General features: G+C 51.9%; 1 protein-coding gene across 8 annotated transcripts in view; it reads right to left on the bottom strand.

Moving 5' to 3' along the window:
- Window positions 1-21,562, bottom strand: part of FOXP4 (forkhead box P4) — a 53,855-nt gene that overhangs the window by 31,488 nt on the left and 805 nt on the right. For 7 of the 8 annotated variants that reach the window (XM_007972623.3, XM_007972627.3, XM_007972624.3 and 4 more), the window contains exon 2: window positions 3,035-3,254. The exons of the other annotated variant lie outside the window; for it this stretch is intronic. In XM_007972623.3, the coding sequence (XP_007970814.1) occupies window positions 3,035-3,238 (204 nt within the window). In that variant the 5' untranslated portion in view covers window positions 3,239-3,254. The remainder of the gene's footprint in view (window positions 1-3,034; window positions 3,255-21,562) is intronic. 8 annotated transcript variants of the gene reach the window in all.

Raw genomic sequence — 21,562 nt, 5'->3', positions numbered from 1 at the left:
TAGTCAGACCTGGCCTGGCAGCCAAGCCAGGTCACCCCCCAGCCTCTGTTTAAACAAGCTCCCAGCCTGCTCGTTGCATGGAAACAAGCGCCTGCTCTTGTTCCAAAGTGACGTGGCCACCCTCTTCAGCACTGTTTGTTTCAGCCTAAAGTCTTGTCATAGGCCTGACTTCTGACTCGCCCCGTTTATCTCTCTCCTCTCTGTCAACTCATTACTCCCAAAGGCCAGGATTGCATTTCCAGGGCTTGTTTACTGAGAGCAGAGGGACAAGGACCAACAGACAGACAGACAAAGACAGAGGCGCTTAGAGAGCCACAGAGGGTACGAAGAGAATGGGATCAGCGTGTGGTCCACAGACCCTCTCCCACCCCACTTCCTATCAAGTTTGCAGATGGCGCTAGTGTGGCTACTTAGGACCAGTGGGCAGCATTGCTTCTCTATCACAGAACCCTTTCAGGTTGGAAATGAAATGCTCTCATTTACTCATCAACAGACATTTCCTTAGCACCCACTATGCTCAAGGCCTCGCTGCCTCCATTTCCCACGGCGACTGTGTGATGGAGAACCAGCAAAGGGGCAGGTGTGCTGAGCCCTGAACTAGGAACTGGGAGAGTGAGGTCTACGCAGCCTTTATTGTGCCATCTTGACACGTCAGTGCCTACCTCTGGCTCTCATCTGTGCAATGGGAATAATAATATCCACCTTGCAGGGATGGTGAGACGACACAGCATATGTGAAGGCCCCAAAGCACCAAAGAGACGAAAGGCATTGGTTTGTCCTCTAAGTCCTTTCAGGGTGGGGTTAAGAAGGAGCAGGAACCCAAAGGGCCAGGCTCTCTTTCCCAAACTTGTTTATTCTCCAATTACGAACATTTGTTGTTGGGGACCAGAAAATGTTACCCTTGAAACTCCCCCAAAAGCCTTGTTCACACGTTCAGGGTAGAGGAATAGCCCATGGACTATTTCATTTTAATTGAAAATCTTATAATTTTAATTTTGTAAGGTTCTTTTCATAGTTTGGAGCCAAGAAAACCTTTTTTAAGTCTCAAATATGTTCCCTGGCCCTGGGCGCTCTGCCCATAGTGAGCCCAAATGGATAAAACAGCCCTCTGCCTGCCTCCAACTCCCCACCCCAGTTTATTTGTGAAACAGATATAGGATTTTCCAGGACTGTGGGATATTCCCCAAAACAAACAGGAATAACTGGAACGTGGAATATAGATGGGAAAACATGGCTCATGTGCAATGCAGAACCAAGAAACCTGATCAGTACAGACAGTTCTGTCTTTCCCCACCCCAAACATTTCCCCAGTTATCCAGAGAACTGTGTTCGCTCTTCACTTTCAGTAATTTTTTAAAAGAAACTTTCCAGTTTCAGCACTCCCCAACCCCTACCGCATTTAAAATTTTTCATAACTCTGTCTGCACAGTCACAGAGAGGGAAGAGCTGGCCATACAAAATGGGTGGTGTTGGAGATTTCTGGTGGGGTGTGTTTTGCTATTATGTTGGTAAGGGGTAGGATTTTGCCCTTTAACCTTCTGTCTCCAGCAGACGGCACAGACTCTGTGGGTCTCTTCCCCAGGGAACCTGCTTAGGAAGGCTTGGGAGATGCCAGCGAACTCCTGAAGACTATCTCCCTGGGGAAGGGAGTCAGGCCCTTCCCTGCTCTAGCCTCCACTGCTGGCAAGAGAAAGTGATTTTTGAAGTCCTCTATTCTGTTCACATCCACATCGACAAGTGAGCTGCACGTGCTGCACACCCAAATTGCATCTGATCCCAACAACTCTGTACTTTAGGTGCCAAGGAGGCCAGGGCTCAGGTAGACTCATGACTTGGTCAAGGTCATGCCACTGGTTAAGGGGCTGGCTGGGACTTAAATCAAGTTTCTTCAATTCCTGCTTTAGCGCTGGCTGACCAGCTCCATGCAGGGGAGTCAGGCTTCTGATGGTGTTGCCTCCAGTCTGACTTCTGGCTCCAACAAATATGATGGGAAAAGGGCCCTTAGGGATAATGAAGTTGGGCTGTAGGAAAAGGAGGACAGAGTCCCAGGGTGAACTTGGGAGAGACAGCAGGACCATGGAAGCGCACATGAGGGCATTGTGGTACATACATGTGTGCATGCATGAGGCAGTAGTGGGGTACTGAGCAGGGAGGTACACGCAGAGCCCTGCTTCTCCCTGTTCCTAGCAGACCCCCACACCCCAAGGGCCAGCACCACCAGCAGTGATTCCAGGAGCAGAGTCAAATCAGAGAAAGAGAATCCCAAGACCAGGGCTGGCTGGGCAGGTTCTCCTCAACTTGTTGAGCATGACTCTCCTTTTTTCCCCAGGTGGGACCAGGACATGAGGCCCCTGCTCTGTCATCACCCAACCAGATCTAGACCCATTCTAGCGTCTCTAGATCCTCAGAGAGGTTGGTTTTAAACTCCTGAACTCTGCACTTTGGGGTGGAAGAGGAAACAGAAGACACAGAAAGAGGTTCCCAGTTTGAGCCCTAAAAATGGAGGCCTGTCTTTGCCTACGTCTCTTGGCCTTTACCCAGTTGCCTGGGCCTCTCTTCACTGCTTGAAATGGAGGCCCAGGCTGACTCAGGCAGATAATGTTTTGCAACAGAAATAATGTGAAGATCCCCCTGTGTGCACAGCAACCTCTTAACCCTGTTCATTTAGCTAGTTTCCTAGCCAGTGTGCAGGTGAAAAGTAGAGTGCCCACCAATCCAACACGCCAATCTCAAGCCTGCTGCCCAGGTGTGTGTCTGTCTCTTCTTATTGGCATTTCTGGGACAGTTTCAAGCTTCATGATCTCAGACCTCTGAGTCCCACTTCTCTCTCTTGAAAACACTGTGGTAGCCCAGGCTCAAGGTGGCCACCAGAATGGGTGGGTGGACAGGGAGTCCTTGGAAGCTGGACTGTCTTAAGAACGGTAAAGCGAGGCTGCCTGGCAGGGAGTGGTGCTCCAGTAGCCAGGATGAAGTGGAATGCGGCCTAGTGCCCCCTCTCCCACTCCCAGATACCCCAAGGCACACCAGCTCCTACCTGTTGCTGCTGAAAGTGCAGCAGCTCCGCGGGGCTCATCTCACCATTGCTGTCTGCACCTGTGGTCATGTCCCTGCCCGTGCCACTTGCAGTTGTCCCTGTGGCCCCACCACTGCTGCCATCGGTTTGCCCAGAGAGGCTGCCCACACCATTCTGACCGGATGGAGCCGACCTGATTGTCTCCGAGGCAGATTCCACCATCATGTCGCTCTAGTGGTACCTGGAGGAGGAAGAGAGACCCGGGGGAGAGGCTGAGGCTGAAGGCTGAAAGGGCAGTGACTGCTGACCCCCAAAAACACAACCATCGCCACAGGAGCAGTTGGGTATCTACTCCTTCTCAACTTCCCAGAGGCTGCTCCTGGGACGCCTGATGGAGTGTGGCCCCTCTGGAAGTCCCCCCAGGTGAGGGGCAGCTCCACATCCCCCACCATGTGTTCTTGACTTCTAAGAGACCTCGTGCTGGGATGGGGAAGGGAGGAGATAAAGCCCTTGCACTGCCCCTCTGGGTGGGGATTTTTTGCCCCAGTTGAGGTTTTGCACTGTTTATAATAACGACATGAAGAAGGGTTTTTTTTTTTTTTTTTTTGAGACGGAGTCTTGCTCAGTCGCCCAGGCTGGAGCATAGTGGTGCGATCTTGGCTTACTGCAGCCTCCTCCTCCCGAGTTTGAGCGATTCTTCTACCTCAGCCTCCTGAGTAGCTGAGATTACAGGTGCCTGCCACCATGCCCAGCTAAATTTTTGTGTGTGTATTTTTAGTAGAGAAGGGGTTTCACCATGTTGGCCAGGCTGGTCTCGAACTCCTGACCTCAGGTGATCTGCCTGCCTCAGCCTCCCAAAATGCTGAGATTATAGGCATAAGCCACAGCGCTCAGCCCCCGTCTGGGTCTTAAACCTACACCAACAAAGCAAAATCAAAAGTTATTCACTAGGAACCCACTAGATTACTGCCTTCCTACCCCCACCTGAAATGGACTTTGTGTTTGCTCCCATCCCAGGCCACAGAAGGTCCAAAGCAACAATTATTCTTTTATAAAAAAGGCTGCCACTTGCCCAGCACCTACTGGGAGCCAGACACTGGTCTTGGGCATGGAGGTGTGCAATGAAGGAAGACCTGGTTCCACTTTCCATCTTCCATTTTAAAGCCCTCAGCCTAGCACCTGGTCAAAAGTAGACACTCAGTAAGGTTAACTCACTCTCCATAGGAACCATGATTTATCCTCCTGAGAACTGTGGGAGAGAGTTATCACGCCAATTTTACAGATGGAAAAACTGAAGGTCCAGAGAGTTAGGTTACGTACCCAAGACAAAGAGTCAAGGTCTGGATCCCCTGACCCCAGAAATGCCTCTCAAGGAGTGGCTGAAACATCCCCCCAGAAAGAGATGGTAGGTGTTTGGGATGGTCAGGGCAGTGAGGAGGAGGAGGAGGCCTGAGCTGCTTTTTATAACTCACAGAGGTTACAACAGCTTTTTAAATTTAATTAAATTAATTAATGTATTCATTTTATTTTATATTTTTGAGACACAGTCTCGCTCTGTCACCCAGGCTGGAGAGTAGTGGCACAATCTCGGCTCCCTGCAACCTCTGCCTCCCAGGTTCAAGCAATTGTCCTGCCTCAGCCTCCCAAGTGGCTGGGACTATAGGCATGCAACACCATGCCTGACTAATTTTAGTAGAGATGTTGGCCAGGCTGGTCCCGAATTCCTGGCCTCAACTGATCTACCTGCCTTGGCCTCCGAAAATGCTGAGATTATAGGCATGAATCACTGCACCTGACAAGGTTCCAGTACCTTTAGTATGAAAAGCTGTTCTCAAATTCTGGGGGCTCCCCAACTACCTCCGAGTCACAGTCCCTTGAAAAGAACATGGATTTCAGTCAAACAGGTCAGACCATGGTTGGTATCTACTACTGATTTTTGATCCATCTTAAACTCCCCAGCCCTCAGATTCCTTGTCTGTGGTAGGACAATGTTTCTTGGCACCTATGGGAGATTGGTTCCAGGATCCCTGTGGATACCATAATCTCTCCAGATGCTCAAGCCTCCCAGTTTGTCCTGCAGGACCTGTGGATACAAAAGTTGGCCCTCCCTATCTGTGGGTCCTGCATACTGCAAATACTGCATAGTATTTTCCATCTGTGGTGGATTGAATCCACAGATGTGGAACCTGCGGATAAAGAGAGCCAAGTATATTTCATCCCAACCTCCAAGTCTTTTGAGGGGCAAATAAAACATGTACACAGCACCTGACAGAGCAAGCCCCCAATATTGATCAGTGCCTTCTCCACCCACCCTAATTGTAAGGGTGAGGACATTGAGACCCAAAGAGGTCAAGGACTTGGTCCAGATTGCACAGAGATCATCAAGGGATAGAGCATTTAGCAAGGCCCATGGAAGCCAGCCAGTTTCTTTCCTCCTGATTTGATCTCTTTTGGCCTAGGCAGACCCTATAACCACATGGTCTCCCTGACTCAACTGACAGATAAGGGCCTTGTAGGTAACAATGAGAAACTGCAGAAAGAGACTGGACTGTGATTTCTCTAGTTCCTTCCCCCAAGGCAGCAGCTCCCCAAAGCATTTCCTCCCACTCCCAAATTCTCTCCTTTCACTCCAGAAGAACTCTTCTCCCTCACTCTACCAAGCCATTTGCTCAGCTTTCATCCTGGCTGGATGCAGAGTGGGGAGGAGACAGAGAACTGCAAGGGGTCCACAGAAGCCACATCCCTGTTCCTGTGGCCCCTCTTCATCCGTGACTCTGGGTGTCACTGTCCCAGTGAGCCTGAGTGGCCTCCTGGGTGCCCTGTATTTGTGAATTTCTCTGTATGTTTCCAAGGGCTTGCTATTTCCCCAACCCAGCTGCTGCTCCACTCCTAAATTCTGAGAGGAGCTGGGCTGGAGTAAGGGCAGGATGGGAGTGATGGTTCGGAAGAGACTGAGCACTCAGTCTCAGGCCTTAATGGCCATGTCAGCCTGAGGGCTAGTGGCGGTGAAATGATGGATGGGGTGGGCACCATCCTCCACTTGCCACAGCACAGGGCTCCATCATCCTCCCCTGAAACCACCCAGCCAGCAGCACCTTCCCCCACTTGGGCCTGGGCCTCAGTTACATAAGGGGGATGGGGAGACAGCAGGGAGGGGGGCCTCTCCCCCAACCCTGGCTCTGCTGGTGGTGGAAAGCAGCTGCCCGCTCTGATTCCAAGTCTAGCTTCTCTGAGATCTGAGAACTCCTGGGCCCCAAGGGACAAAGACCAGAGCCTCAGGGGTGTGTATGCATGCAAAGGAGAAAGGAAAGAGAATCAGGCAGTTACTTCCCTGGGGTTAGGGAGAGTGGCCCCCTTCCAACACTCAAGGAATACCATAAAGTTGCAGATCAGACAGTAAGTTTGGAAAAAGAGAAAAAAGGAAGGAGGAGGTTGCAGACAGAGGTACTTCTTTCTTTTCTTCTTATGGGGGGGAGTATAGAGCGACACCCAGTGAACAACATAATTGCTGCAATGTGGTGTATAATAATAGCTATTCAGGGGCTGATCATTCATATTAAACAGGGTGAAGCAAGCCTCTCATTTGCATGCTTGAGATTATATGCATTTGAAAAGTCATTTCCGCAGGGTGTATGAATGGCATTAATTCCCATGTGGCATGCTCTGTCCCCTCCAGGGTCTTTACCCCACTGACACACACTCATACACCTCTTTCCATGCTCCCGCCCACCTACCAACATACCCCCGAAACCTGCAAGACAGGCACACCCAGGTGCTTTCCGAATTCTCACCTCTGCCCTGGGATAACTGCCCTCCAAGGATGAGCACACCAGCAGCCGCATGTCTCCTGCCCATCTCTCCACAGGGTGCCGTGTTAGCACCAGGGTGCTCCCTGCACTGTGGGCGAGCAGGCTCTGGGTGCCTGGGACCCAGTCAGCTAGAGACAGGATGGGGTAAGGTGATGGTGGGAGGCCTTGATTATCAGTCCCCTGTAACTACAAGGGTGTGGGGTGTGGAGAAGTCAGTGTCCACAGGAGCCTGAGCCCTGGCTAGGGGAACAGGCAGGGGCCTGGGCTCAGCCACATACCATGGAGATTCCTCTGCCTTCCCCTTTCTCTGAGCCTCTATTTCCCATCTCTATATGAATAGGTGGTCTTGAAGGTCTCTTCTCACTTTCAGCCTGGCATGTGGACATGAAAACACAGTATTTCAGTGAATACTGGAGGCACTGACGGTCTGCTGGAGTCACAGCCTGGTCCCTTTCATAGTGGACTCCACCCAGTGTAGACCTGAGCTGCTTCCTCTGGTACCAAGGAGCAAGCTCCAAGAGGTCCTCCTTTCTTCTCCACACACCCCTATCCTCCCAATCCATGCTCCTCCCCCAGCCACCAAGGTCCTCAGCAAGGAGCAGCTGAACACCTGAAGAACAGAAAGGCAAAGACTCTGAGAATTAGACCATCTGGTTTCTAGGCTCAGCTGTGTGACCTTGGGCAAGTCACTGGAGTGCTCTTTCTGCCTCCATACAATAAGGTAGGGGTTGGCCAGGGGTCTAAGGTTCGCTAATACTGGGCTCTTATCCCCCACCCCAGACTTCCCATACCCCTCTCCTACCACATGTTGGGGCCAAATGGAGATAGCACTGGAGGCCGAGTTATTTTGGCAGGTCCAGAATTTGTCTGAGGCTCAGGTCCTGCACTTAGGCAGGACCTAGTCGCCCAACCCTCAGCGTTCCCCGTGGGGGAGCCAGGGCCCCTCGGAGCCTATGTCAGGCCTGGAGGCTCCTACAGATGCCATCGGAAAGAAGCTGGGTCAAAGCCGCGGCTGCCTCTTCCGCTCTGGGGGAGTCTGCGGGCCGCTGGGGGCTCCCACTTCCCCGGAGGCTCCTGGCTCGTCAAAGAACCTGGGCGGGTGAGTGCGCAACAAGGGACGCCCTTGGAACTCGCCAGAGACGGCCTCGTCCCCTCCCTGGCCGGAAGTGATGAGTTCCACCTACCTTGGGGCCAAAGGGGGCACCCATGGGCTGGGGTGCTTTGGGGGAAGGAGAAAAGGGACGGGGAGCCCCACATGCGGAGAAACCTTTTGTGCCTTTTCGCGGGCCCATATGGCATAGCGAGTATTAATTACCGTCGCTTTTTAATTAACAATCGCTTAATCTGAGCCGTAACATTTGCCATGACACCCTGCGCCTCGCCGCGAACCCGCGCCGCCCGCCCTGCCAACTCATCAATTAATTTTTATTGACGTTTTCTTCCCCAAACAGCACAATACCAGGGTTTTCCAATTAACACCTCTGCGATCTCTAATTAGTGCAATTAACAGACTGATGGATGCCCGGAGTTTACCCGCGGGGGAGGGAGAGAGGGGCGGGGCAGCCCCCAGCGCGCTCCCGGGCGCGCGTCCTGCCGGGAGCACACGTGCACGCGCAGCTGGAGTGGAGATGAGGCCCCAGTTCTTAAAGGATACACGGATGGGGAATGACCACAGGTGGCCTGAACCCAGAGCAATGGTGGCAGTTGGAATTTAAATAAGGTATTGTTTCCAGTTCTCCGGAAACCTATAATCTAGTCTGGGAGATAGCAGAACACGAACCAGCTGACAGCCTGACCCTGGAATTTGGTGTCTAGCCCCAGCTTTAACACCAATTTACTACTGAGTGACTTGTGTTTTTAAGGGGGAGGGGGGGAGTCTCACTTTGTTGCCCAGGCTGGTCTCCAACTCCTGGGCTCAAGTGATCCTCCCTCCTCAGTCTCCCAAAGTGCTGGGATTATAGGCCTGAGCCGCCGCACCTGGCCTACTGAGTGACTTGGAGCAAGTTGATTCTCCTCTTTTCTCCTCTGTATAATGGGGAGAACTGGACTAGATGTAACCATCTATTTTATAATTTATAATTCCAACAAAGATTAGGAAGCAGACTGCAGTAAGAGGTAAGATTTCTTAAAATACAATGGCACGGAGTAGAAGGTGAGAATGATGGACCACAACATTAAATCAGGGGTTGCAGACCTGAGTGCATCAGAATCACCTTGGAGAGCTTGTTAAAACACAGGTTACTGGGCCCCAGTAGAAGTTTCTAACCCAGTAGGTCTGGAGTGGGCCTGGGAATCTGTATTTCTAAGAAGTTCCCAGATGATGCTGATGGTGGTTGTCCCAGGCAATGGGGCTCCAATGATGAACACTAACTTTAGTTCTGAGTTTCCTGATGGGCAAAACTAGATGATATATCTGCAAAAGCCATTCAATCATTCAACATGCATTTAGGGCCCCATTAAGTGAAGCACTGGGGATCTACCTGAAGGAAGGTGAAATGTGGGCCCTACTGAACGAGGCAGTGCAGCAGTGTCTTTAGATGCTCTGAGAGCTGTAGGTAAAGGACTCAGCAAGGGCAACTGGTAATACCGGAGGTCCTAGCCCCTTCTCTTTTTTTCTAGATAAAGCTGGCACTTGTTTTTCCTCAAAACAAGTTTCCTAAAAACCAGTGGGGCTTTAGCCATGAACAAAGTCATGCTTCTCTCTCCTCCAGTGGTTGGCCAGGAGCATGTTTCACCAGCAATGACCCTTTATCCATTCATTGGTACGACCAATGTTTAAATACCTACAGTGTGCCAGGCTCTGTGTATGCAGACTTCAGCAGAGCAGGACACAGGCCTTGCTCTTGTGGAGCTTATGTTCCCATGAAGAGGGTACAAATGTTAACTAAAGACATAAGTAAATGGAGAAGCCTACTAAGTCAGATACATTCTGTCAAGTGTGGGTACAGGAAATAAATGGGGATCTAACATAAGCGGAGAGGGGCAGGGAAACTCTCCTTTTCCCAGGAAAGGGCATTTATGCTTAGATATGAAGGCTGAGTAGGTATTGGCCAAGCAAAGTATACAATGAATGCAGGGCAAACATATGCAAAGGCCTTTATTTTACAAAAGAAGGGTCATCAGTTTCAGAGTTTTCCAGAACTAAAAGTCTTTGAAATACATACATTTCTAGATTATATAAAAAGACACACATGTGGATACCAGAGCACAAGGATGTCTTCTAGTTCCTTCTTTCTCTATTTGTTTCTTTCTAGCTATCCTGCTATATCTTACCTGTGTCAAGAGATATAAAACAGAGGGCTTTTCAGAGCAATGAGCCCTGACCCTAGAAGTTTAACTGCAGGATGCTTCCCAATCCAAAGTCCCAGGGACTAGCCTCCCCCATTCAGCCCTGGCCCCAGAGGCCCAATGGCTTCTGGCTTCAGGCTCCAGGTAAGGGGAGGGCTCCAGGGCAGTGGCCACTTGGGGCTTCTGGCTTACTTAGCCAACCACTCATTTGCCAGATGACCTGCTAACCCTTCCTGGCTTCTTATTACCTTTGTGACATTCTGGACTGAGGTCACCAGACTGAGCCTTGGTTTCCTTATCTGTAATGTGAGGTTAATGCCAATACATGTTCCTTCCAGGGTTGCAGTGGTATCAAATAAGACACACTGCATGAGGAAGACATTTAGAGAAGGGTAGTTACTATAATTATGGGAGTCCAGAAAGTCCTGCTACAACCTACCTCTGAGTGGGCTATGGTTTAAAAATTGATCCCACCCTGCTCTCCCAGCCCTTGGGTCAGCACTTGAAGAAAGTGAGGCAAGACCCATGGGTTAGAATGTGGCTATAGCTCCAAAATAGCTCCTGAAGCCAGAGCTGGGTGATGTGAGTCATGCACTGCTTGGCTCCCTGATCATGCCAGCAGTTTCTCTCCCCAAGCACATGGGACTCTGTGAGTTCCAGAATAGGCTTAATCCCTCTCCAAGCCCCTGCCCTCCTTTGGCACTCCTCATTGTGTGGGTCAGAGGCAGGCACCCTGGGCTTCCCTCTGTACCCCTACCTCTGTCTGAGTTCCTGGCCTGGGAGTCTCCCTAAATGACTGTGATCTCCTAGAAGCCACCTACCTCAACTCTAGGGACCATTCAAGGCCTCTCAGCACACTTTGGTGCTCAGAGGAGCTCAGTACAAGTGGCAGGGCAAAGACATTCCTATCTGAAAGCCTCCAACAGAGCCTTCGATTTGGAAGGTGAAGCTGCCATCCTGTGCTGTCTGTTCCAGGTCCTCTCCGAAGCTCCAACTAACTTTGTTTCTGAATCCTAAAAGTAAGAGACATCCTGGTAGAAAATTTTGAAAAAAAGGGGGAAAAAAAATAGAGTACTCGTAATCCTACCCCACAGAGATCTAGCCCTTTGGGATATACAGTCTTTCCAGTCAATCCACTTTCACTCTCTTTGGGCGTATAAACATCAAAAAAGTGAAATTGGGGTCATAATCTGTACATGGTTTGAATTTTCTTCTTTTTCCACTCACCACTTACTATCATAAGCATTTCCACATGCCATCAAATATCTTAAGCAAGTTTCTAATGGTCACACAGTTGCTTGAATGGGCCGCATGTTCCAGAATGTATTGAGCCAATCCCCTAGAATTGGACATCGAGGCTGTTAGCTATGCTTTACTATGACTCTGCAGTAAACACCTTTATGGGAACAGGATACTCTACATTTTTGACTATTTGCCTAGGATACATGTTTAGAAGGTGGAACTGCGTATTTTTAAGGTTCTTGATATATTCATTCCCAAATTGATGCCCACAAAATTCATACCAATTTTGTCCAATTCTCCTTTAGCAAGGCAGCCACATCTCATAAGACTCTTGGGCCCTAACCTCTTTAGTGATTTCCCTCAATTCTCCTCAGCTCCTTCTCCAGGAGATTCTCAGAGCCTGAATAAGGCATTCGCAACTCAACACTACAGGCCCTGTCAAGTCTGGGTGAGTTCCCTAAGGTCAGAGTGGGGCAGGGAGCCTTCACCTGCAGCTGATACTGAGCACAGTGGGCACTGGGGTTGGGGCAAATGGAGGTGAGTAAAATGGAGACCTTGCTTTTGCAGGGCTTGAAATGGAGAGAGGAGAGACTAATGGGCAGGTAAGCTTTCCTTCTAAACATCAGAATCATCTGGGGAGCTTTAAAAAAACAAACCAACCAACCCATACCTATGGCCCACCCTAAGTCAATTAAATCGCACTCTTCAGGGAATTGGACCCAGGCGTGGATTTTTTAAAAAGCTTTCCAAGCATTCTAAATTCCCAGTGCAGCCAGGATTGAGAACTTCCATCTTACACAACACACACAGCTTTACAAATGTTATGTTAGACACTGGGGACCATGGAGCCTGGAGGGAGTAAGGGGTGCTCTGGAAAGGCTTTCTGTAGGAGGTGGCTTCTGAGCTGAGCCATGATGCGGCAAGGCCTTGGCACACAATTTGTGAATATATTTTATTGTTAAAAACCATTCGACTGCCAGGCGCAGTGGCTCACGCCTATAATCCCAGCACTTTGGGAGGCTGAGGCGAGCAGATCACGAGGTCGGGAGATCGAGACCATCCTGGCTAACACGGTGAAACCCCATCTCCTAAAAATACAAAAAATTAGCCGGGCGTGGTGGTGGGTAGGAGAATGGCATGAACCCAGGAGGCGGAGCTTGCAGTGAGTGCCACTGCACTCCATCCTGGGCAGTGGCAGACCGCGACACTGCACTCCATCCTGGGCAACAGAAAGAGACTCTATTTCAAAAACAAACAAACAAACAAACATTCGATTCACAGAGTCCGCAAGAGTGCTTTTCTACAGCCTCTCCCTCCTCTCTCCCCCCATGCAATTTTGCGCTCATTTTGACAGAAGATGGAACCACACTTCAAAGATGCTAAAGACGACAAGGTTACCTGACTGCTAAGTGGCTGAGCCAAACTGAAACCAGGTGGCTCTTCTGACTCCTAAACCAGTGCTCCTCTCCACGTCCTAACTCCCCAAGTCGCTCTGGAATCCAAGCCTTCCCTCACCCCTACCACCACCCTCCAGCTCACCTTTTACTGGCTCCAGCCCTGAAACGCTCCCACAGGCCCTGGCAAGGTGGCCTCCCTCAATACCCCTTCCTACTACACAGACCAAAAAAAAAAAAGAATTAACAATAAAGGGGGAAAAAAAGAAAGAGAACCAAAGATCCCACTCCATCTCATTAAGAAAGTAAACATAAGAGCCATCTAAGTGTCTAATTAAGCTTCTAATTAGTCCCTGCTTGTTACTAATGCAAATTAGATTACTCCGCTTAACTACAGCATGTCCACAACACCCTTGTTAATTGCGGCCTTTTGAAATTAAATTACTCCCTAATTAGCATATCAAAGCCATTGATTCGGAGCTGGGAAAGATGAGGGCAAGAGGAGCCGAATGCCAAGTTTGGTTAATCAGAGACGGCTAATTAAATAGTGACGTCTTACGTGGGGGGCCTGCTGGTTAAGGGGTAGGGGCAACTCGCCCAGGGCCTGAATGGCCATCTGGAGCCTGGTTCTGGTAGTGCCTTTGGCACCAGGGTTTCCTGTCGGCACAGGAGGGGCTCTAGTGGGCCTGGGACAAACCACTGACTATGGCCATTTCTGGGCCTCTGGCTGTTCTGCCCAGCCTGCTCCAGACATGCCTTGGCCCCTCCCTTCATTTCCCCAGATGTAGGGGGCAAGTGATGACTTTATCATAGAGGGGCTTACCCTGTCAGGGATGGGCTGGTTTCATCTTGAAACAGGCCCCCGGAAACACAAGGCCTTATGGTAAGAAGACCTAACCTCTATGGTAGAAAGAAGGGAAAAAGAAACACCCACCACCATCACTTTTTTTTTTTTTTTTTTTTTTTGAGACAGGGTCTCACTCTGTGTGGCTCAGACTGGAGTGCAGTGGCACGATCTCTGCTCACTCACGGCAACCTCTGCCTCTTTGGCTTAAGTGAACCTCTGGTCTCAGCCTCCGGAGTAGCTGGGACTACAGTCACACGCCACCACACCCTAATTTTTGTATTTTTTTTGTAGAAAGGGAATTTCACCATATTGCCCAGGCTGGTCTCAAACTCCTGAGCTCAAGCGATCCTCCCACTTTGGCCTCCCAAGTGCTGGGATTACAAGCATAAGCCACTGCGCCCATCCCACCATCAGTTATTAAGTAGCTGCGTGGGAGTAAGATTTGGGTCACGGTGTCCTTATAGGTCCTCTCTGAGCTCTTCTTGTACAGACCCTGCAGAGTCTTCTTTTTTTTTTTTTTTTTTTTTGGAGACAAGAGTCTCAGTCTGTGGCCCAGGCTAAAGTGCAGTGGCACAATCTCGGCTCACTGCAACCTCCACCTCCCAGGTTCAAGCAATTCTCCTGCCTCAGCTTCCTGAGTAGCTGGGACTACAGGTGCCTGCCACCACGCCCTGCTAACTTTTGTATTTTTAGTAGAGATGGGGTTTCACCATGTTGGCCAGGATGGTCTTGAACCACTGATCTCAGGTGATTCACCTGCCTCGGCCTCCCAAAGTGCTGGGATTACAGGTGTGAGGCACCGTGCCTGGCCAGACCCTGCAGAGTCTTTCAGACACTGTCCCCCACTAGATTTTCCTTGAGGAATACTGGGGACAGGTGAATCTCCATGTCAAAACTGCTAACCAAAATGCCCTCAGGGGCTAGGCTGGTCACTTAGGAGGCCAGGTGAGGAGGGCACAAGGAGGCAGGTGTCACTCAATCCCAGTCCATCCTTTCCACACAGAAATGCAGGTTCAGTGTTGACAGGGCTTGGGTTTTTCAAAAGGAGCTGAAGTGGGGATATTTATGTGAAATTTACCACTGTAATGAACTGTGTATGGGTCAATAAAACTCAGCAGGGATGAAGTTAGTCCATTTGTGACCTCAGCCCTTACGGCCAGCATTTCAGAAATGCAAGTTCCAGTTAACTGTGACTCAGGGCAAGTCAGGTAACCTCTCTGGGCCCAGGTCCTTCACCTATCAAATGAGAGTGAGATCATTACCACTGCTTGGAGAATCTTTCAGGGTTGTTGTGGGGATAAGAACAAGGAGGTATGTAAAACTGCAAAACACAGTTCCTCAGTCAGGGCCTGGTGACTACCCAGCTCTACCTGCCACAACGCCCTCCCAGGTTTCCTAATAGGGATGTCCTGTTAGAACTTTCGTCCCCCATCTTCCATGCAGGGGGCAGACCAAGGGCTTCCAAGTGTCCTTGAAAATGCTGAGGGCTTGTTCCTGCAGATACCTGACCTGACTGTTGGGAGGCTTGGAGGTACCACATACCTGTGCCCTCTGCCCTGCATTTAATGGATCAGCTCTGACAGGGGCAACAGCTTCTGAATTGCAAAATCCTGAGGGTTAAAAGGTCCCTAGCTTGGTCCTTCTATACCTCCCCTGTTCCCAACTAGGGTGGAGTCTGTTCCCAGCTCTTCCTCCCTCCCCTAGTCCTGCTCTCTAAGTTTCTCACCAGTAGCCCCTGGAGCCCACAGGATCTCGGCCAAATTCCCAAAGGGTGAGATTCTGTTTACTTAAGGAGAGATCAGACAGGGTCCAGGGGAGGGGAAGTCCTCCTGCCCCCACCCCAGAAAGGGCAAATCCCAGCCAGTATCCAGCCCATGGGTATCCATCCAAGCCAAACTGGGCAAAGAGGCGCAGAGCAGTGGTTTTATTTTAGAAAATAAGTGCAATTAAAAGAAAGGCGGAAGAAAAGGAATGGGGGAGGGGAAGGCTGCCCTGGTGTGAGGGGGAGGGGGGATGGCGGCGCACAAGGGCCAAGCTGAAGCCCGCCTCGCCTCGCGGAGCTCTCTCCCAACGAGATTCAATTAATTGATAACATGAGGCATCAAATTAATTTCTGGAGGATGTGAGATTCTGATGAAGGGAAATCTCGTCGATGGGGATCAGGCGGGAGGGGGCAGGCAGCACCCCTTTTAATCAGGCTCCACTGCCTAATTGGGAAGGAGGAGACTTGCAAGGGTCGTGGTGTCCCCTGCCCTGAGCTCCACAGCACCCCTTTCAGGAAAGACCCATGGAAGCAGTAGGCTCCCGATGTCCTTGGAACAAAGAGGGTGTGCATTGAGACCTTCAGGTCTCTTCTTGCCTGGCTCCCAACCCACAGCTTCAGGATGGTGAGCCCGAGGACGTGGGGCTGCAGGCACCCTCTTCACCCACTGTACAGTTAGGAAAACTGAGGCCCAGAGAGAAGACAGGTCATGCCTAAGGCCGAAGAGTGAGTTAGGAAGTCGGCAGCAGTGGGCTTACCAGGGCCCCTCACGATGTACCCGTGTGGGTCCAGACCATTTAGGCCCAGACCCACGAAATCATCTCTGACCACAATGGGCGGGCAGCCCTCTCTGTGGCTAAGAACTGCCATGCTGCCTGAGCCGTCCCCTCTTCCAGTGTTTCCGGATCCCCAGCTGCCGGCCCGAGCTGGCCCAGCTGCAGTTATTTTCTCTGTGTCTGGTTGAGTGCCGAAAAGCCCTTGTGTTACATCACTGTGCTCAGGTCTCAGACATGCAGAAGCTTCCAGCAACCGGAACTGATGCGCTCAGTTAAAAAGGTAAAAGCTCACTGGGGGAACAATCCAAAGCGAGTGCTCAGCTGGGGAGGGGGAACAGGTAGCTCTGGCTCTCTGGGAAAGAAAGCTCAGAGGCTTCCTGAAGGAGGGATTCTCTCAGTGCACCAACTCTACACCCTCTGCATGGCCTGACTGTCCAGCTTCTCCAGCTCCCATCCAGAGACGCAGCCTCAAAAAGCCTGGCGCTTTGCTCCGAGTGCTCACAGCTGCAGCCCCTCGCTGGGTCTCCCACAAATCCTGATGTTTCATATCTCCCCAAAACTTGCCCCAGTGTACCCCTTCCTTCCAGGATGCGGATGTGCACCTGCAGGGGAACCCCGAAGGAAAGGAGGAAGTACACCGCCACCCTCTTTTGGAGCAACTTCTTTAGGCCTGAGTCTCCACAGAAATGTTCTCCTAGAAAAGTAGAGCCAGCCAGGAATGGAATCCAAGGAAGCCCCGCTGAGGAGATGAGAACGGAAACCACCTCAACCTCCCACCCTCTGCCTCCCCACCGCCCGGTTTCATTTCACACAGGGAGGCCCTCCTAAGGGCCCTCTGGGAGGCAGACATGTCCTGTCTCAGCTGGGGGTTTCAGGACCCACGCCAGCTCAGGTGGCCAGTGCCCACAGATCTGTGCTCCACCCCTTGCTCCATTTCTGATTTTCCAAGTTGCACGCAAGTCACCCCTTCTCTGGGTCCCTCACGCTGTGCCCTTCACCACCCTGGCCTCCAGCACACAGTAGGCGCTCCACAGTGTTCTCTACAGTGTTCATAGGATGGATACAACTACCGAGTCCCTGGCTCCATTCCCTAAGCCACCTTGCCTTCAAGTCGCCAGCATTTTGCCACCCCTTTCCTGCTAGTTAACTTCTGCTCCCACCAGTCCTGACTACCTTAACAAATGCCTGATGGTCTCTATTCTACATACTGTTAGTCTGAGAAAAACCCACCATGTCGCCCCACTTTCCATTTACATGTTAGCTTGGGTCACAGACCATCAGAACTGCAGCAGGAAAGGAAACACCATTTACCTCTATCTTGCACTATCAACTGGCTCCACCCACCATCAGGCCTGGCTGTGGAGGCTCCAGTTGGCCAGAGGATGGGGCCCAGGGAGGTGGGCAGAGCAGCTGGGATTCAGGGCACAGGCGGTTGTATGGCTACCATCCAGACGGGAAAGGAAGGTGCAGGGCTGTGCCAGAGGGACAGTCGGGAAAACACCCTGGTCTCAGGAGGGATCCTGGGACCAGGATCAAGGCAAGGAGGGCATTCGCCAGGCCCAGGCCTGCCCAGCCCGGGCGACACACCACAGCAACACTGACTCCACGGCCCAACACCTGCAGCCCTGTCCAGATGTGTGCCTTTTGTGCCAGGAGCTCTTGTTTTCTAGCTCAGGCAGGTGTGCCCTGCGTCCAGGCTCTGCAAGGGCCCAGGAGCAACATCTCACAAGATCATAGCATCCGAAGTGGCAGAATTTGGAGGAAAGAGGGTTCCTGCTGTGATCCCGGCTTGGTGGAACTGGCAGTGGGCTGAAGGTGTGTATTTCCACAGAGAATCCTGGGAGGCAACGCTAAAGGGAGCCAATAACTTCAGGCTCAAGGGGAGTTTCCTTTTGCTTCTTTGAGATGATCCATTCAGTGATAGCTCCCAAATTGGTCTGAGACTTGCTGCCAAAATCTTCATAAGGACGTGTAGGCTAGGGTTTCCAAACCCTAAAAATCTCCCTTTCTGGAGAGAGGGGTTATCAGTCATTTTTCCTCCTTGCGTTCTGGGGAATTCTCTCTCCCATTTATGTGTCTCTCACGAGAACCTCAGGAGTGCCTGGGGAATGGGGAATGCTCCAGGGTTGTGTGCAGGTGGAAACACCAGATTCTGAACCTACAGTCCTCCTCCCCGCTTAAAGGGAAAAGAGAAAGACGGCCTTCACACTAGAAGGCAGGCGGCCTAGGCCAAGCTTGTGGAGGAGGGGGAGGAGTGGCAGCTCCTCCCATCCCTTCCTTTCTCCCTTCACTACAGCACAGGCTCAAGCCCTACTGGTTGCACTGGGAGTCGAGGACCCCGTATTTTAGTTCCAGCTCTGCTACCATGTAGCCGTGTAACCTTGGACAAGTTGCCTCTTCTCTCTGGACTTCATTTTCCCAACCCATAAAATGAAGATTAATACTTCAGTATTTCAATATTCAACCAACGTGTGGCCTGGCAGTGCTAGCAAATTATTAATAAAAGTCATCCCTTGATCAGTACTACCATGTGCCCAGCACCGTGCTAGGTACTTGACATCTGCTTTCTCATTCGACTCCCAAACGGAATCTCTAAGGTGGGTATTATTGACCTACTTTACAATATAAGAAAATTGAGGTTTGAGAGCTTAATTAAGTTCCCCAGAGTCCCATCTCTACTGCCAAGTCCCAAAGCCTTTTCCACTCTGACACATGTTCTGCCCTGGGGAGGCCTCAGTTCCTTGCTCTGGGTTCCAGAGTTCTAGAACCAAATCTGAGGAGGCCATTCCAGCCAACGGAGCCTCAGAGTCCTGTCAAAAATAGTACCTGCCCTGCCTTGGTCTGGGGAAGCTGGAGCGTGGTAAGATCTGCAAGAAGGGAAACTGTGAGGAGTTTCTTGGATGGAAGAAATTATTATTTCACACAGTATAGGCTATTCAAAAAGTAAAGACATTGTGCCTGCTTAGGATGGGACTGGGGGGCTTGCACTGTGGCTAGAGAGACACAAAACCGCCAAGGCAGTGGGGTAGGAAGGGTTAAGATGCAGGGAGGGCTTCCTGGGGAGACGACCCTTCCCTCCCCTTGCACCTCACACCTCTCCTCTGAAACAGACACCCTGTTCCCATCCTTCTCTCCCGGATGTGACATCTTACCTGTCTCTCCTACCCCAACAATCTGAGATCCAGAGAGCAGACTCCAGCCTTCACTGCTTGGGTACCCCAGTACTCAGCCTGGGACCTGCCCAGGCAGAGTAGGGGCTCAGCAAACATTTGGGGGAATTACTGAATCAAAAGCAAGACTTCCTCTCCCAGTCCCTCTACTTCCCTCCCACCAAGGAAGAGGTATGTTTGGGGTAGGGGCCCGGCAGGATATGCACATTCCTGGCAAGAAGCAACCTACCTGCCTACAGCCAGAAACGAAGGTTTTGGCTCTAAAGGCAGAGGAAGGGGGCTGGGGGTGTCCAGGTGTGAGGAGGGTCCCTACACAGAAAGGGACAGGAGCAGGTCCCTTTGTAAGTGGTACCCGTTGCAAGTGCTCTGGCCCTGGCGCTCTCCAGCATTGGGGTCAGGTCTTTCTCTCCCCAGGGCTCAGGGTTCCCCAACTCTGTAACTCCTGGGAAACCTGCCCAGGACAGGGAGGACAGAAAACCCCACCCAGGCGCCCAGCCCTTAGTGCCAGGAGAGGTTACCATGGTCTCCCAAACTTAGTAGCAAGGCTGGAGCCAGGATAAAGTGGGTCCTGAGGGTCCCCCAGGAGAGATTCAGCACTCACCCTGGCCCTGGGTGTGGAGGCTGGGAGGGGGCAACCACAAAGCCACCTCTTCCCCTTGCCATTTTGCCCCACTGACTAGAGTGTGAGTGACTCCCCCAACTCAGTTTTCGGAGAGTCTCAGATTGAAAGGGCACCATGGGAACCAACAATTGTACAGGTACCAAGAGCAGAGCCTCAGTGTCCTCCCTCCAGCCACCAGGTAACAGAGCCCCAAAACCCTGAGGCAAAAGTTTCTCAAGTTGAAAAAAAAAAAAAAAAAGGCCTTCAGACTTCCCTACAGCGGTTTTCCGCGGGGGCGGGCAGAGGTTTTCTGAGGCCGTGGCTCCCCTTCAGGCGGCTGGGTCCACTGGGCCCGGCCTTCGGCCCCTGCACCTACCGGCTGGTTCACGGGGGGGGGGAGCGGAGGGGAGCTCAAAATGCCCGGTGCCCGCAGGGCATGGCGGTCAGAGGGCCGTTCAGCCCTGGTTATCTGAAGAAAGTGAGCTTCTGGGTTCGGCGGTGGGACCGGCACAGACCTTTCCGCAGCTACAGGCCATACGACAATCCCGCTGCTCTTTCTTTCTGCAGGCACTCGGGTCAGTCCTACCAACTGCCCCTCAAGTTGTGTGTGCTGCCCTAACCCTCAATCCCAGACCCGACACAGTGCGTGCTGGGACGAATCTAGGCTGCTCTGCAAAACCGGGGTGAAGATGCTGAAGTTCAGGTAAAAACCCGCATTGGCCAAAATGCTTCCGGGCTTTCTCAGGAGCCACCCGAATGGCAACTTCAGACTCGGGTTTGCTTCTCCGGACTCCCCACCCCCTATCCCCGGCTCCAGGCGCCGCCGTCAACCTGCGGGGAGACTAGGCGTTGGGGTGCTAGACACGCGGTGATCTCCGGACGCCCGAAACGCCAGGCGCCGAGTGAACGAGGAAACCAGCCAGGAGGGGGCTGGCCAGGGAAGCCGGGGAGCAAAGGGAAGAGCGGGGCGCGCTCTGGGCTCAGGGTTCCCATATCCTTTCCCCTTAACCTAGGATCGGGGTGGGACGCAGGTGTGTTCACGAGGTTGCCCCAATTGGGGGACAGAGGGAATCCGCCGCTGTCTGGGCCTCTGCCTCAAAATCCGCATCCCGCGAAATTACGCGGTCCTTTACGCCGGCGGTAAGGAACCCAGGTCGCATTCTAGCGCCACTGGCTCGGCTCTAATGCAGCCCAAGGAAGTTTATTTGGCGTGGATGGGGAGCCCGAGGCTGAAGCGCCGCCGGCCAGAGAGGTGCTGAGGTTGTCCAGGGGAGATACCAGACTCCTCAGTTGGGAGGGGAGGTCCTATTCGGTCACTCCGGGCTCCTTCCCTGGTGGCCTCCGGGGCCCCCGCGGCTGCCCTCTTTCCCCCCCTACGTGGTGAAGCGGGAGCTCTTTCTCTCCACAGCGGGTGAGTAGAGGTGTCAGCCAGATCGTTTCCCCACCCTCCACCTCCGGCGCACAAATCACAGGGGCCATTTCCAGACGCTCTCAAGTCCCCAAGAAGTTTTCCGCTCTATCCCCGAGCTGACTGAGCGATGGGAAAGGGGCTGACCGGCCCTGGCACTTCCGAGGTGCGACCTCAGCAAGACAAGTCCCCTCTTCACCACAGACGACGCGGCGGGTAGGACCGCGATCCCCCGCTCTCTTGCCCCCACAT

Source organism: Chlorocebus sabaeus, chromosome 17, assembly GCF_047675955.1.
Source record: "Chlorocebus sabaeus isolate Y175 chromosome 17, mChlSab1.0.hap1, whole genome shotgun sequence".
Taxonomy (NCBI): domain Eukaryota; kingdom Metazoa; phylum Chordata; class Mammalia; order Primates; family Cercopithecidae; genus Chlorocebus; species Chlorocebus sabaeus.
Note: the sequence above shows the minus strand (reverse complement) of the source record. Positions and strands in the feature narration are given on the sequence as shown.